Source organism: Schistocerca cancellata, chromosome 2, assembly GCF_023864275.1.
Source record: "Schistocerca cancellata isolate TAMUIC-IGC-003103 chromosome 2, iqSchCanc2.1, whole genome shotgun sequence".
Taxonomy (NCBI): Eukaryota; Metazoa; Arthropoda; class Insecta; order Orthoptera; family Acrididae; genus Schistocerca; species Schistocerca cancellata.
This window is the reverse complement of record NC_064627.1, coordinates 927404695-927422394: the sequence shown is the minus strand read 5'-3', so window position 1 is coordinate 927422394 and position 17700 is coordinate 927404695. Positions and strand designations below refer to the sequence as shown.

The following is a 17700-nucleotide window of genomic DNA, read 5'->3' as shown; positions in this document are numbered from 1 at the left end:
ACAGTTGAGCTTTCTAGCACAGAGGCTGAGCATATGACTCTTTCTGAGGCCTATCGGGAGCACATTTACTTAAGAACTTCATTGCATGAACTAATAGACTATGACAAGTGTCACTTCATTTAATGATAATCACAGTGCAATAAATAATGTTGATTCTTCAAATCATAAAAAAGTCAAAGCAAATTATATAAGAGAAGTTGTACAAGCAGTGTATTTACAAACATGTAATATGCCAGCAGACATAATGATATAGGGTTTTAGAAAAGAAAAAGATCATGGATTTATGAACTTCATGGGTCAAGACTTTTAAAATAAATCATTTGAATGTTTTGAAGTGTGGGAGTTGAATTTAGTTAAAAACATTCAAATGAAAATAAGTGAACTTGGGTGAACCATGACCTTTGCATTTGTTTTGCTTTGATGTATCTGTGTCTTACTTTGCTCATTCGCACTGTGTGTCCACTAAACTGCTTGTCAGTGTGTCCTGCTACTGTGTCATGTCTTGCGTATTGCGTTATGTTCGTCATACAGTATGTCATGAATCACTCAATACAATACAGTGTGGAAGTTTCTTTTAATCTGAAGTAGTCTTTATTGAAGTGTACAGTAATATGTTCACTAGTGTTCTCCACAGAAGTAATTTACTGGCAATATGCACATAAATGTCATGAATAACTCAATACAATACAATGTGGAAGTTTCTTTTAACCTGAAGTAGTCTTTATTAAAGTGTACAGTAATATGTTCACTAGTGTTCTCTACAGAAGTAATTTACTGGCAATATGCACATAAATATAACTCTCAACAGTGATCCTGAAAAGAAATAGAAAATGAGGTCTAACATGGAAATAAAGCATTTCTGGATGTACATCCATATACCACATTTTATTTCTCTGTATGTGGAGAATGCTTCCTGGCACTCTGGCCATACCTTTATGTTATACCTTGTCTATTGGACTTCAGACTTTATCATAAACTAAAAGGCAGGAATATATTTAATAATGAGTTTAATTCACTGTAACAAAGCCTGTACAACCACCTTTTAGTAGAGATGAGCTCCTATTTCATAGACTAATTCATAGAAGACAGTTTGAACACAAAATATTTTATTTGTACACGTAAATTATATTTTAGTGCGATAATGAGAGCAATTTTCTTAGAACTTTCCAGAATTTGTCTTTATTTTAATTTCGTTTTATCAAGCCATTATGTTCCACTGTAACTTTGACTTGTTTCCATAGGCTATAACAAATTTAAACTATAAATGATATTGTAGTAACCTAGTGTCCATAAATAATGCTAAACATTTTATTCTTTTGTATTTTCTTTTCATGTATTTTAAGGTACATCAGTGAACCGCATTTGGTGGTGTTCGTACAGATATTTTACTTGCTAGAAAGAATATAATTGGTGGCTTTCAGATTTACACATACATACGCACCAGTTTTCTGTACAATGAAACTAAATGCAGTTTTCTTGGTGCACTGCATTAAAAATCTCTCCGTTTGTAAGATTTATTGCGGTAAAGTTTTGGGAATTGTAACGTCGGCGTTGTAAAGACATTACAGAAACAAAAACCAATATTCATAACTGTATTAAAATGAAAAATAGCTACAAATCCATTTCATCTTAGGAAAGTGCGTGTTTCTGGTTAAACTGTGTACTGACTTGGAGTAGACAAAGTTTATAAATGTATCCGCTGGAGTCGCAACACTCAAAAGAAATAAGTATCCTAACACGTTTCATTGCTACTCACTCGGTGTACAATCAATTTAGTTTAGCTATTACAGTTCAACTTGGGTTCTCAATCTTTTCGGAATAAAAAACGAAAGACTAGCAACTAATACCCCTCCTGGTTGCCGAAAGGCATGCCATGTGTGTGGCAAGGCCACAAGCTAGAAAGTAGATAGTAGAAGCTACGTTAGTTCATTTGTTACCTCACAGAATACTCTCTAGCGGAATGACAACATTCCGCGCGGAAATTTCAGTTCATAAAAATTATGTCTAAAAAAAACATTTGGGTGTATGTTTTTGTTCACTTATAATAATTTAAAACGTCTCACAGGATTCTTATTATACTAATTTAGTCGCAATGATATTTTCTGAAACTTTGAATAGTAAATTCGGTACGATAAGGTGCATCTGTGGAATACACGAAATCTCTGGGAGTGGTGTTTATAAACAAAATCTTAAGTGTTTGTTGAACTGTTGCGTAAACGGCAAGAAACAAGGAAGATTTTATTTTAAAGTACTGTTTGAGTTAACTAAAAAAACTAAAATGTTTCGGGAAGAACTGGATCAAGATAGTGGTTACAGCATTGTACTTTTCCTCGTGGAGAACGTGCGAAATACGCCGGAACTCAGAAAGCTGGTGATTAGTGGTGGTTTGGAGTGTTGTATCGTAAAACCAAGTTTAATTGTAAATCCGTTTCAAGTGGTGGTTGCCGCAAACAAGGCAGTGATGTCAATGGGGCGCGGCAAAATGAGTACGAGGAACATATATACCGAAATTTTGTATAACTTATCGCCAACTAAGCAGATTTCCCAGTCGCTAATAAAATTTGGGATAGATGATAAAGAAGATCGTATTCTTGTTTGTGTTTTGGAGAAATGCGGTGAAAAGAAAGCGGAGAAGGTGTTGGAAAAAATTCAAGGCGATGAATGCTCTATAGACCAACTAAACAAATTTACGGATGAAATGCTTGTCAAGAAAACGTACAAAATCAGCGACAGTGAATGCTATTCATCTAATATTTTAGACTCCGTTGTCAGTCGAATTTCTACTAAGGAAGTAGTTGTATGATAGTTCCATTACAAATCATGCTGTAGGTCTACTTATTCTTATATGTCAGGGAGATTGTTTTATAATATCAGAAACTTGTATATCAGTTTGAGTGGATACGTAATATGGTGAACCAAGTCGACAATCTCATGTTGATTCAATGGATTTACAGTTTGCTGAGGAAAGATGAATCCAAAAATGTAAAAAGTGATTAATGCACTTCTTATGAATTTCAACGTTTTACGTTGAAAGCTCTTTGATGCATGCATGTCAGTGTTGGACTGGTGTGTGTGTGTGTGTGTGTGTGTGTGTGTGTGTGTGTGTGTGTAGGGGGACAGATATTTTGCTATTTTATTTTAGAGTTAGTAACTGCTGTATTCTTGTTTAGAAGAGGCAATAGAGCAAAGAAGCAGTTATTGATTCTTGGATTTCAGATGAATTATTTCCATATAGTGTAAAGCCATACAGGCAAAAATTAAAAAATTATTGACTGACTATAAAAAAGTTATCACGAAAAATCAGATGTAACTAAGCTAGGCGAATATTGTATCATCATAACTAATTCAAAAGTTATGATGAAGGCTCTTGTTGAAATATTCAGTATGACCAGTGTAGAAAAGATTCTTCTCTAAGACAATATTTAAGCAGCCTGTGATGTCTCGAATAGGCACAGAGTTGGTCATTTGACACACAACCACTACTGGAGTTTAAAGGATACAATTTACAAAATTACCATTCAACAAGGACTAATAATGAAAATAATAAGAGTATGAACTTTTTGTAGAATTTGGTTGCTGTGGCTTTACTTTGAGCAATTTGACACTATAGTTATACATTGTGATCTGGAGTTGATTAATGGTAAGCAGGAGAAATTGTTCACTTACATAAACAGTTTTGTCTGAAATTATTATCAGATGATAAAAATTTAAGGTTTTGCCTTCATATTACTATTACTGGTTTACATAAATGAACACAATTACAGCAGTTTGTCCGTATAAGTCACAGTGCCATGCAAATAACCTTGCTTTTCACAAAATGATATTTTGTCGTAAGCTGAAGTATTTGATTAATGAACGGTCTTTGTTATCTGCAAATATCTCTCACAGAAAAATGCTTGAGATGTGTTTTTCAATGAAACAGCTCAGTGCCTTTGTAATGTAAAAATTTCTCTGTCACCAATTGATGGTCTGTTTTTATGTGCAAGAACTACTAAAGCTTTTGTAGATATTGCCAAAGTCGGTAGATGTTTCAATGCAACTTAAAGAAGAAAATATAAAATGTGATATATACACAGTAAGAGATGTTTCCAATAAGATTTGTCTCTTGCTAGAATGACACAGAAACAACAGAAGAGTATATATCGAAAGTGTAAAATAATTTAGAGGTATAACAAAACAGATGCTATGGCTTACATTCAGTTTCACTAACCTGACCCAATTGTGCTATAAAATGGAAATAATAGAATAAAGAGCTGTAACTTTCATCAAATAAAATACAAAAATAACAGGCATTTTGGCCACGTTGCAATGCCTGTCCTTAGGGACAAACATCAATTATTTTACATGGTGACGCATCAGCACAGCTCCCCTGAAGGTTGACGAGGAATGGAAGTAGACCATTTTAAAAAAAAAAAAAAAAAAAAAAAAAACCCACCAACCACGTAATAAATGTTATTTTTGTATGAAGTGCAAAACCTTATAATTTTGTCATTTGTGTATTTACATTATATATTACATTTGACACATTGTAAATGTAACTGTCACTGAGATAATATCTGAATAAAATATATTTTGAAAAAAGAAGAAAATGATCCATGAGCTAAGGCAGATAAGATACATTGTTATATCCAAAGAGAAATGTTTTAAATTATTCTAAGAAAAATAAGTACTTTGTATTAGTAACATGGGTTTTTATCACAGATTCCCGATGTTTCATCAGCCATTTAATGTATTTTCTTAACAACTTCAAACTTGTATCCACATTTCTACATTACACAAACAAAAAATATCTTAAATTGCTTTTATCATACCTGCAGGCAAAAGATTTTGTTTGTTTACTGCAAATGAAAATTGCGTCCTTATCTGAAGTAGTACTAAGTATCACAGTTCTGACTGTAATTATCACAGTATCATGATTGAAGGTAAACACTTGTTTGCACATAATAAACTTGTTTTCTTAATTTGTAAAACAAAATTTCAAAAACAGTGATGACAGAAAAATTATCTTAACAAGTTACAAATATATTGATTATGGAATTTGAGGTGACACACACGAGTACTTTGTACCTGCATAAGACAAATAATTGACCTAGAATTAAAATCTAGGAACTATGACTCTGGCCCTGTGGGACCATTGACGTGAAAGAAACCTAAAATAATTTGTAAACCGTTAAGAACTTAGTTTTCGGAAAGCAAGTAGTAATCGCATAGCACAGCAAATACCGAGTAGTGTGTTGCTTCCATCTTCTGTATTATATATTATATGCAACATAAATAAAAAAAATGAAAAACAAAACTGTTGTGATATTTCTGTATAACACTAGTAACACTTGACTGCAGCACCCAAAAATAAAACATGTAATTTTAACATTCCCCACCTGCAATAAGCTTCCTTGGGATTGCATCTGTGAACATGGTAACAGAAAAAAACAATTTTTCTGCAATTGGAACAAGCATGTCTAAAGATAGATATTTTTGAAAACAGAGAAGCTGAAATATGAAGGGATTCTGTTTCTAAAGTATTGTTTTCCTATACAAAGAAAAAAATGCAGCTTTTATGGGGCAAACTTTTGTGGGTTCATGAATGAGAATAAATTTACTTCAAAAATGATTTGTTCATTACTTGCATAATGCAGGAAATTCACATATTAAGTTTTGAAGCAGCTTTGTTATTAGAATTAATAGAATTCAGATAAATTAATTTAAATTTCACAAGTGAGAATGGTTTGTTTAAGACAACCATGGCAAATAATTCTGCAGAGTACTTACACATCAGTAACAGTATACATGGAAGACTAAGTAGTAATGTGCAATATATTTTTCTAGTTCCTTCTGAACTTTTCACCATTATTACACTTAAGTGGGGAGGGGGGATTGTCACAGTGAATAAATTTCTCTGTAAAAAAACATTATGATAATATGGCTTACTCACAAGTTCTTAAAAAAAAGAAAAAAAATATAAAAAAGAGGGATAATCTTATGCAGGTACAACACCCAATCTTCCAATTCTACTTTTTACACATAATTATGAGATTTGAACTTTTTTTCATGAGTGTATATTTTATATTTCTATCTTGACGTAAAAGAAAATAACAGAATAATCAAAAACACACTATGGAGACTGTGTACTTTCATATTACTACAGGTCAACTCCAGTTGTAGTAGCATAGCACACTGGACTGTGTTACAAAACTAGGAATAAAATTATTTAAAAAATCCAACAATAACAATTGAAACATTCATTGTAGAAAAATTTTAGGGTGTTATATAAGTCATAATTCACTGTCTACATTAATGTATCAGGCGCAACTGCAAGTAGCTTTTCCTGTAGTTATCTATGGTAACTAAAATTATATGATACAGTGAAAATAGGATTGATTTGTGCATTGTTTAACAAGTGGCTATACAATAGTGCACATGGTCTACATAAATTATGTTGCATTATTAGGAGTAAGTCTGGTGCTTTGGACTTTGTCTGTCATACAGTCATTTGTCTGAACATACAGTCATTCAGCAGTACTTCACAATTAAGCACTACAGAACAACAATTTCTGAGGGGTAACAACAATGGGAAAGTTAATTGTGTTAGTAATAGCATCATCAGAAGAGGAAAATTACATTTAGGAATTATCACTTTCTGAGTCGGAATAACGTCATTTATACACAAATAAATGTACATATAGTAAATGTCATCTTTGATTATTTAATACATCTGTGACTGGTAAAACTTCCATCAAGAAAATTTGTACATTTAATGGCTGAATTCAGTGCTGAAACATATGAATGATTGTAATATGCTCTAAGACTAGTTTGTATAGTTACTTTTTTGTCCATGGTTTCTACTGCTGTTAGCACAAAGCTCTTTGCTGCAATATTAAGTACTTTATCATCTATTTTGTTTAATTTGTCAGCTGTTGTAACAAATAATATTGCACATGACATCTGCATTTCATACAAAGCATTATGCTATAATCCAATAAAAGCATGAGACGGAACAGTTGATGTATTTTCTGTAACCACTCTACAGCTTTTTATATGGTGTGTCTGCTTGTGTGTGGGATGTGGTGGGGGGAGAGGTTAGTAGGAATTTATGGCTTGTGTAAGTACAGTTCTATATTAAAACTACACATTTCTTATGCTCTATAAAGCATCTGACTAATGAAATGCTTTAACAGTCAAAAATGTGTTCAGTATAACTAGAAAAAAACATTTTGTGTGGTTTCACGGAATGGAACTTCCAAGATTACCTACTGTGTATACCCGTTTTCCTGCTAGAATACCTGCACAAGCAATCATCATTAATTTTTATCATTCCTGAGAAATATTTGCACACTTTTTACTGTACACAGTAAAATTACTTCGGAGCATCATTTTCTACATTTGACTATCATGTATGATCTCGTGTTCAGTATGTTACACAGTTCTCAAATCAACTGGCCTGAAAATCTGTGAACTAGAATAAAAACAAATAGAACATGACAGCGCCATTATACTTGTACATATTTTGGAGTTTCACATTTAGTACCATGACAGTACAGGAGAAAACATGTGCAGTCTGAAAATTTGAAGCAAGTCATCTCTTTGGATCAATGGAATACACACTAATTGAAGTGTCCACACAGCCAGCAGCCAAACAAACTCTATATGGGTGAAATGCAAGGCAGCTAACAGCACCAATACGTGGACCCATAAAGCCTTCATGATATTTGATTGTGTTAAGAGCATTTCCATCCATTCCATACACATTGATAAACTGGTTCATGGAGCCACTGTAAAGGGGGAAAAAAATCATTGATATTACCTTTGAGTTCACTAGGTATGATCAAAATTTCATTTTCAACTGTTTGTACATTTTAGCTTACTAATGAACATATTAAACAAATATAAAATCAGATGTTGTGGTCTTCAGCTCGAAAACTGGTTTTATGCAGCTCTCATTAATCTATCCTGTGCAAGCCTCTTCATCTCTGAATAACTACTGTAACCTACATCCATTTAAACCTGCTTAGTGTACTCATACTTTTGTCTTCCTCTACAATACCAAACTGACAATTCCTTGATAGCTCAAGATGTGTGCTATCAACCAATCCCTCCCTGTAGTCAAGTTGTACCACAAATTTTGTGCCCAATTTAATTCAGTTCCTCCTGATTAGTTAAGCGATCTAATATTCAGCTACTTCTATAACACTACATTTCAAAAGCTTCTATTGTCTTCTTGTTTGATATGCTTATTGTTCATATTTCACTTCCGTACAAGGCTACACTGCAGGGAAATGCCTTCAGAAAAGACTTCCAAACATTTAGATTTATATCTGAAATTAAGAAATTCCTCTTTCAAAAACGCTTTCCTTGTTGTAACTAGTCTGCATTTTATACCAGCTCAGTTTTAGCAATCATTTATTTTGGTGCCTAAAGAGCACAATTGATCTGCAACTTCTAGTGTCTCTTTTTCTAATCTAATTCCTTCGTGTCTCCTGATTTGATTTGATTACATTTCATTACCATTGTGTCTGCCCCGGTAGCTGAGTGGTCAGCGTGACAGACTGTCAATCCTAAGGGCCCGGGTTCGATTCCCGGCTGGGTCGGAAATTTTCTCCGCTCAGGGACTGGGTGTTGTGTTGTCCTAATCATCATCATTTCATCCCCATCGACGCGCAGGTCGCCGAAGTGGCGTCAAATTGAAAGACCTGCACCAGGCGAACGGTCTACCCGACGGGAGGCCCTAGCCACACGACATTTCCATTTATTACCATTGTTCTACTTTTGTTGATTCTCATTTTACAACCTCTTTTCAAGACACTTATCAATACCGTTCAACTGCTCTTCCAGGTTCTTTTACGTCTCGCAATAACAATGTCATGGGCAAATCTCAAAGTTTTTAACACTTGTGACGAAGCAAGCTGGGATATTTTTACTTCCCCTCTTGTTTTGCCATCTGCCTCCCTAAATTCAATTTTTTTCACGTCCGACTAATTAGCATTAACATACGTGAATAAAATCTGCATCTTTGTAAAAGGGAAAAGTTGGCCCTCAGTTTTAAAGAATACAGCACCAGATCTAATTTTGACTATCCCTAGTTAATACTTTTGTTATATGGTGAAATCAGTAAGTTTCGTAACTTAAATTCTATTGTCGATGTATAAACAAATATAAATTCTGTACTAATTATAAACATTTGGAGGAACAACTAATAGTATTCTTAAAGGATCTATTTGGCTCTATTCGAAAACATGTTAGCAAAGCCAGCCCTTAATTAATTCCTAAGTAATTAACAGTTTTGTCAAAAGTATTGTTTGTGCAATGATATCTGTTAATTTCACCATTTAAACAGATAATTTGGCCTAACTCATGTAGCCGAATAAACTGTTAAAAAGATGCAGTTAATTGAAGGAGTTAAGTTTTAAATGCAATTTCTGTAAATCAAACATCAAACAATGTGTAGTTTCAGTGATTATTATTGTGAGAATATATAAGGGCCCGATTTCTGGTCTCCAGACAGTCAGTCCAAGGCCGAGGTTTATACAAGAAACCTGTGTTGGTCAGGACAACCATAATGCACCAACTTAACTGTGAAATAAGTGTAACACAATTAGGCCGTCTGTTAAAACAACGACAGTGTCTGTTCAATTTATTTGAAAGACTGTGAAATGGGTGATTAGGCAGTTATTGCTCGTAGATGTTCAACAGTAAACTATTGTAGCAGTATGTGGATGTCTGCCTGCAACCAATTAATGAGGATTATCAAAAGTTAAACAATAGTGCACTGGCCATATAACAGTCAACAGAGAAAGTAAAGAACTGTGAAACACAAAAGTGCACTTGACAGCTACATCATTTAAAGTAGTCAGTGTTGAACTTCCACCCCCATTTTTCCGACAGTATAGCAACACAATACGTCGGCACAGAGGACAATCAAGATGAAGTAAAGCAGGCGAACGTCACACTGTAAATGCGTTCTTGCTATAAACATAAGTTTGCCTTTCTTTAACCTATCACTAAGGTAAGGGTCAGTATTGCCTTGCTTTTCTTAATTTCTCCAGAACCCAATGTGATCTTCATCAATTTCAGCCTCTATCAGTTTTCCATTCTTCTGTATATATGTAGTGTCAATATTTACCTTATGTAAGTCTTCCAGGACTGGTTCAGATGGTAGAAACATTTACGTAATCCAGCCTAATGTTGAAAACGATGGTCATGCTGGAGGAAGTGGAAGAGACATTTAAGTCCAGCGGTCTGATAGTTTGATAAACTTCAGCAAATCAGAAGTGTTTGTTACCATAGTGGCTGGATATGAAAGCAGTTTTTTTCCCTCATATTGTGCAATTCACACAGGTATGTACATCCTACAAAGTAGATTAAAGCATTTTTTCCAAATAATTTCAGTTTAGACATTATAGTAAACACCAAACTGAAAAGTACCCCTGGGGACAGGTAATCCTCCAGCACTGGAAACAGTGGCGCAACTAGGGTATCATCAGACCACAAGGAGCTCAAAAGGTCAATTTATACATAGTGTCAGAGTTCCTAGAATGTCTGGCGTATGACCTAAGCAAAGATATTAATTACAAACACACAACATCACTATTAAAAACAATGACATACTAAAACAAATAACATAACAATGAAAATAGAACACACATACAGGGATATTTAAATTTGCAATTTTTTGGAGCCAGTGGGTCCTTCTCCTGGAAGAATCATTGAATGGGAAGGAAGAGGGGTGAAGGAAAAGGATTAGTGAGGTTTATGAAACCTTTTTAGAAAATTATCGAAGAGGATTAAGTCTTTGCCCTACAATTTTGGGCCAATATTAGTTGGACCATGTGTCAGTAAGTGACCAAAACTTCACCGAAATAATGCCTGTAAGAGTAAGAAGATACCGCAACATTGGTTTGGGTCACTTTTTTGCCAAAATGAAACTCAACTGTCAACTAAATATACTAAATCCAAAAATTAAAAATATTACTATGACTGGCTTTCATCAGTTAATGAAAGAAATTGTTAATAAGACATAAGGACGATGGGAGATGGAATGAGATCAGAGAAACTACGGTAGAGGGCAAGGGAACTAGAAAAAACATCAAGAAGGAGAAGGTACAGATGGTGAATGAAGTGACACATCATGGATTAACACCCAGGAATAAATGGAATTCTAAAAAAAAGGGGGGGGGGGCAATTGACAAGAAAACAGTAACATTATCAGGAAAGACTCTTAGGAAATTATGAAGTTCAACAAGAAAATGGAGGAAACATACCAAGTTAAAAAAGAAGAATAATAAGGATTTTTACAAAATATTTTTCAAGATTCAAACCAATGAATATTCATTTAAGGGGATTGGTTACCAACAGAGCCAACTGCGTTCCTCTAAACTGTGAGGTACCAATACTGCAACAAATAGATCAATAAATTATTGTACCAAAAGGAAACTTGGTGGGGGGGGGGGGGGGGGGGGGCTGGTGCATGAGCCGAGATGTGGAAAAAGGCAGGTAATTGGCAGCAGTAAGCTTTAATACAGAATTATTAAAGAATGCTTGAAAAATAAATATTGGATGACTGGAAATAAGCCCCTGTCTGCCTCATTGCACAGGAAAGAAGACAAGAGAGATGTCAAGAAATACAAAACCACTGCTTATATTTTGTTTTGTCTTGTTTTGAAAGCATTACTGAACAAAATCGAAGAACAAGCAGACTACATCCAGAAAAAAAATTTTCAATTTTAAAATGATGCTTGAAATCAAAACAATATATAGCTTTAACACATGTCACTTTCATTCACTTTAGGAGACCCACAATTCCATCAATCAACTAATGTTATTCATAACACAATAATAATTATGAGGGGACTAAACACAAGTAAAATGGCTGAACAGACATTAAAACACACAAACTCAAGAGTTAAGTTTTTAAAACTTAGTTTTAGAAGGCATAATCTCTCTCAGCAATTGTCTCGAATCTAATGTTGGATAAAATATGAAAAAAATGGAGAAAAATCACTTTGAGAAGAAGAAACTGCAGGAATCCATTAAGACAAGGATGAGGAAGACGAGGTTGTTAATGGAAGTTGGTGAGTCTTTGTAGAGGTCTGTGACAATGATGCATTTACACAAATTGTCTGTCTGGATCACACTTCATTTCTTCATACAGGTAATGGCATTTTCGCACAGTGATCAGATCAAAAACAAAAGTGAACAATCAATAAGTCAAACAGCACATAATTATATCAATTATGAGCACATTATTTCATTTAATACTACCTATTGATTCTTCACTTTTGTTTTTTATTTGATGAACCTAATCACCTGAAACATGTTGTCTATTTCAAGAAATAGAGTATGATCCAGACAGACAATATTGTGTAAGATATAGGCCACATTATCTGCTTGGCTTCAAAGAGCATTTGCTGAAAATTGTCACTAAGATGAAGACAAGAAATAACATCTTGCAGAAGCGTGGTGGTATGACTTGGGGTGCATCAGCTCCAGCAATAAGAACTTCTGCTCTTGGGTTGGTGTACCCTGTGGCAGAATGTTGCACAGCAGCCTGGGTCAACAAGCCATACACCAAACTTGTAGACATGCAGCTCAACCAGGTTATGTGCATTATCACAGGAACAATCTGAAACATTCCAACTTTCTGGCCGCCTATTCACAGGCATTTAACTCACTCATTTTTGCAGTGAGAATCTGCTCTCAATAAGGAGTTTATAAAAATACCTGGGGATCCCTGTATTTGATGACGTTTCTGCATGAATAAAACCAGACTTTGCTCCCATCATCAAGCTCTACGAAGTGCAAAACTTCTGATGGGCAATAGAGTAAAAATAACAGAGCGACAGGCAGAAATATGGTAGGAAAATGCTATTCCAGAACAGCTTAAGATGCTCTGCATCTCATCCAGGTGTGTATAGTGTTGCAGAACTTTTTAACAAACATTTTATAGCTGTTACTGACAAGATGGGGTTGTCAGGTTCTGTAGATGCTGCTGTGGAATACCTCAGACCAGACATTTCGAGTAACTTCCATAATATGAATTTGACGCTCACTACCCCAGTAGAAATAATATCCATCATAAAATCATTAAAATAAAAACCATCTAGCGGGTATGATGAAATATCAACAAAGTTAATTAAAGAATGTGATTCTGAGTTAAGTAACATATTAAGCTATCTGTGTAACCAGTCGTTTATCAGTGGAATATTTCCTGAACAGTTGAAATATGCTGAAGTTAAGCCACTGTTTAAGAAGGGAGATAAAGAAATAGCATCAAATTTCCGTCTAATTTCACTTTTGCCAGAATTCTCAAAAATTTTAGAAAAAGTAATGTACAATCGGCTTTATAACCATCTTATCTCAAATAACATACTGTCAAAGTCATAGTTTGGATTTCTAAAGGGTTCTGATATTGAGAAGGCTATCTACACTTACAGTGAAAATGTGCTTAATTCATTAGACAAAAACATTGCAGGCAACTGGTATATTTTGTGATCTGTCAAAGGCGTTTGACTGTGTAAATCACAATATCCTTTTAAGTAAATTAGAATATTATAGTGTAACAGGAAATGCTGCAAAATGATTCAAATCTTATATCTATGGTAGCAAACAAAGGGTGTTATTACGAAAGAGACATGTATCAAGCTATCAGGCATCATCCAACTGGGAACTAATTACATGTGGGGTCCCACAAGGTTCCATTTTAGGGCCCTTACTTTTTCTTGTGTATATCAATGACCTTTCATCAGTAACATTACCAGAAGCCAAGTTCGTTTTGTTTGCCAACGATACAAACATTGCAATAAATAGCAAATCAAGTGTAGTCTTAGAAAGGTCAACTAATAAAATATTTGTGGAGATTAATCACTGGCTCCTAGCCAATTCTTTGTCACTAAACTTTGTAAAAACACACTACATGCAGTTCAGAACCTGTAAGGGGTGTCCCACGAGTATATGCCTAACATACGATGACAAGCAGATAGAAGAAGTGGACAGTATTAAATTCTTGGGAGTACAGCTTGATAATCAATTCAACTGGGAGAAGCACACCACAGAACTGCTGAAGCGTCTTAACAAATCTCTATTTGCAATGCGAATTTTGTCAGACATAGGGGATATAAAAATGAAAAAGCTGGCATACTATGCTTACTTTCATTCCATAATGTCATATGGGATTATTTTTTGGGGCAATTCATCAAGCCAAGCTAAAGTTTTCCGGGCACAAAAATGTGCAGTAAGAATTATATGTGGTGTGAACTCAAGAACATCTTTCAAAAGCCTGTCTATGAAACTAGGGATACTAACTACTCCTTCAAAATATATTTATTCCTTAATGAAATTTGTCATTAAAAATATATCACATTTTTCAAACCAACAGCTCAATTCATGGAATCAATACTAGAAATAAGAATAATCTTCACAAGGATTTAAAGACACTTAGTCTTGTACAAAAAGGTGTGCATTATTCAGGAACACACATTTTCAATAACTTGCCAGCAGCCATAAAAAGCTTAACAACCAATGAAATTCAGTTTAAGAGAAGCCTAAAGAATTTATTGGTGGCCAAATCCTTCTACTCCATTGATGTGTACAATTTAAGTGCAGTAGTAATGTGTTCATTGTAAATAAGTGTGTGTGTGTGTGTGTGTGTGTGTGTGTGTGTGTGTGTGTGTGTGTGTGTAAGTACAATCTAACTTCTGCATCAGTTCAGTGCAGTAATGTGTTCATTGTAAATAAGTATTTAGTAGTTGTATTACAAGTTTATTACCTTATAAATAAATAAAAAAAACTTTATTTTAAATTCAGTGCATTAGTATTTGTAAAATGATTCTTTCATATAGCGTTCATTAAAAAATGATGACCATGCCACTTGGGACCTGTGGAATGGTACATTAGCTTATTTGTTTGCGTTGTAAATATTTGCCATGTATTGTTGTTTTTCTGACATGTTCTACATCCTGGAGGACCTCCTCACTACAGATCAATTGGAATGAAAGTAAATCTAATCTAATCTAAAACCCAGGTTTTGAACAGCACCACAAGATCTGTTCTGCATTCAACAAAATAAGCACAAATAATGGAAGATGTGCTGACTCAATATGCAAATGAGGTTTAACAACTTTGCCCAGTTGTCAGAATGACAAATTGTTCAGAATATCACATGTGCGTGCCCAAAATGCTCATTTCTGGCAATCTATAGCAGTTCCTGATAGATGATGAGAGAAAAACTACTTTATTCTCACAACTTTCTGCTACACTATACATACAGCTTGACAACACTAATTTCTGTAGGGTAAAGAAAAATTTTGTTTCATTCACAGCACAGCATATGTATCAGACAGAGTAAGTGTTGTTTTGGAAGCCTGCCCACACAGGAAATGCAATATATCACTTGATGGAAGAAAGACCACCATGATACCTCCTTGAGAATCAATACTGATTATATGAAGCAACTTTTTGTTTCTGTAGGTGCATTTTATCCTGAGCCACAGGAGCAACAAAGTATTCAATGAAAGGAAAAGTGGTGGTAGACCTTACCATTCTCAAAAAGAGTTTTCACACTGATGCATGTAACTACTGGCCTAAATTGCTGAATTCAGTATGTTGTAGAATGAAAGAATAATTTTTGTGTTCTTTTTGGGACTGGAAATCTCTGAAATAATAAAAACATATTCTGCAACCAGTGGTTCTAAGAAACTCTGCTTGTTCTATTTGGACATGTTATCCAGAAGACAATAGATCCGATGTTGATACCATGCTCCTTGACTTGCAGAAGCCATTCAATACCTTGTCATTTTGCAAACAAAAAATACAAGCTTATGAATTTCAGATTAACACTGTGGTTTGGTTCAAGACTTCCTATCAAATAGAATTCAGTATGTCAATTTCAATGGGGAAAATCCTCATGTTTGTCCCAAGAAAATGTTTGTGGATCATTATTGTTCACCTGTTGAGAATTCATGCTTGGATCATGAACTTGCAATGTACACTTACACTAAACAAATTATTTATGTTTAATAACATAATTGATGTGCAATAATTGTCTACTGTCACATCTGGATAATATTGAGTACGATGTGCCCAAACTAATTTGTGGTGGAACAATCACATACAACTACTTGTAGTAACAGCAGGGCCCACACTGGTGTTCATTAAAAGAAATGCAATTTGTGCACTAAGGAGGTAGAATACAGAACCCTAGATCAGACAATGCTTGAGTGTTGCTCATCAATCTGTGACTCTTACCCAGTAGAAAAGGAGGAAAGATGCAAAAAACAGCTGTGTATTCTGTCATGGATTTCTTTAGTCAACATGAGTGCATCACAGAAGTGCTCATCCAGCTCCAGGATTTTACACTCCAAGAGCAGATGTGTTCATCAAACAGAGCCATATTGTTCAAAAGAATTTTTTTAGTAATAAAATTAATTAGGATAGTTGAAACACAACTACCACAATTTAATACAATCAGCTGTGAAACAGTATGATGAAATCTATAAGGTTCAATAGGCTGTTATTTCTAAAGTACACATAGAATGAAATGATCATTCTTTCTCAGGAAAGGAAATACACAGTTGGAAGATTAAGCAATGCAATACTAGATTGGCAGTCAGTACCTAGGGTTGGATGTGCATTTTACCAGCTCCAAGACAGACACACCTCCATATACTAGTGGTTGATCAATTACACAAGTACCAGGTTCTTTGTGTTTTTCAGTTTCGATCTGTCTGAAATAATAACAGTGATATGACAATACGAATGTGTGTGTGTGTGTGTGTGTGTGTTTTTCCCTAACAAAGTAAAACAGGATTAGCTATTTGTTCCTGCTAGTGTCAGAATTCAAGTTCAAGTATCACTGTAAATGAAGGGAAATGCTTACCAGGCAAATGTGTCAGCTACTCTGTGAATTGCCATTGCTGTTACTCCATGTGTGGTTTGTCGCACAGCAACAGCTGAATTTTTTCTTATGTCAAAGAATCTTACATCACCTGAAACACTGTAATAAAAAGAAGGATGATTTTATATTGCACATGGTAGCATCACGAACAATTTCTTAGATTATGGCAAATAATTTAGGAGCATACCATCCACTGATGATTTTGTTGTGATTGCGAAGTTGTACATTAACCACCCATGTTGCGTGTTCACGCCAAGTCATGATTCTGGCCTCCTGAGAACTTTTTCTTCGATCAAATAAACGCACAGAGCCATCACCACAGCCTGCAGCAATAAGTGCTGGTTCTGAAAAATGTAACAGATTTAACTGCATGACTGCAACATGGGCTCTGTAAATTCAGAGGTACACAGGGTAAAATATGGAATGTTTAATCCTGTTCACAGAGTGTGTCATAACAGACTGGAATTGAATAAGACTGTAGTTTCTAGCTAGCTGACTGTAGTCAGTCTGTAGTAAGAGAAGTATTTCAAACAATGAAACATGCTGAATATGATGAAATGGTATCTGTTTACGGGTTCTGCAGTAGAAATGATCTTACTGCAAAATGTTTACACTTGTTGAGTACACTGAAATGATATCTGTTTGTGGGTTCTATAGTGGAAATGTTTACACTTGTGAAAAATCTAAGAAAATTAGACTGACACAGTTTCTCCATACTTGTATTACAACTAAATATGCAACTGAACACAATATGGACAAAAAGGAAAGCATTCTTCAGTTACCTAAACAAAGTCCTATAATGGACACGCTGATAT

At 34.7% G+C, this 17700-nt stretch overlaps 2 protein-coding genes across 2 annotated transcripts in view; one reads left to right on the top strand and one right to left on the bottom strand.

Annotated features, from left to right (window-relative positions):
* Positions 1-626: 626 nt before the first annotated feature.
* On the top strand, positions 627-4435 carry LOC126162876 (EKC/KEOPS complex subunit TPRKB-like). The gene has a single exon (XM_049919664.1). It carries the CDS (start codon positions 2093-2095, stop codon positions 2801-2803), a length of 711 nt encoding a protein of 236 aa, XP_049775621.1. The 5' UTR covers positions 627-2092; the 3' UTR covers positions 2804-4435.
* Positions 4436-4819: 384 nt separating this feature from the next.
* The window catches only part of LOC126162875 (regulatory-associated protein of mTOR), a 307137-nt gene continuing 294256 nt past the window's right edge, over positions 4820-17700 (bottom strand). The window contains exons 23-25 of the mRNA XM_049919663.1: positions 17073-17229; positions 16868-16984; positions 4820-7769 (exon numbers count right to left, since the gene is read on the bottom strand). Coding sequence (XP_049775620.1) covers positions 7574-7769; positions 16868-16984; positions 17073-17229 — 470 coding nt within the window. The 3' untranslated portion in view covers positions 4820-7573. The remainder of the gene's footprint in view (positions 7770-16867; positions 16985-17072; positions 17230-17700) is intronic.

Bases quoted from the DNA above. Each gene is read 5' to 3' on its own strand.
- LOC126162876 (XM_049919664.1), top strand. From the start codon at position 2,093: ATGATATTTTCTGAAACTTTGAATAGTAAATTCGGTACGATAAGGTGC.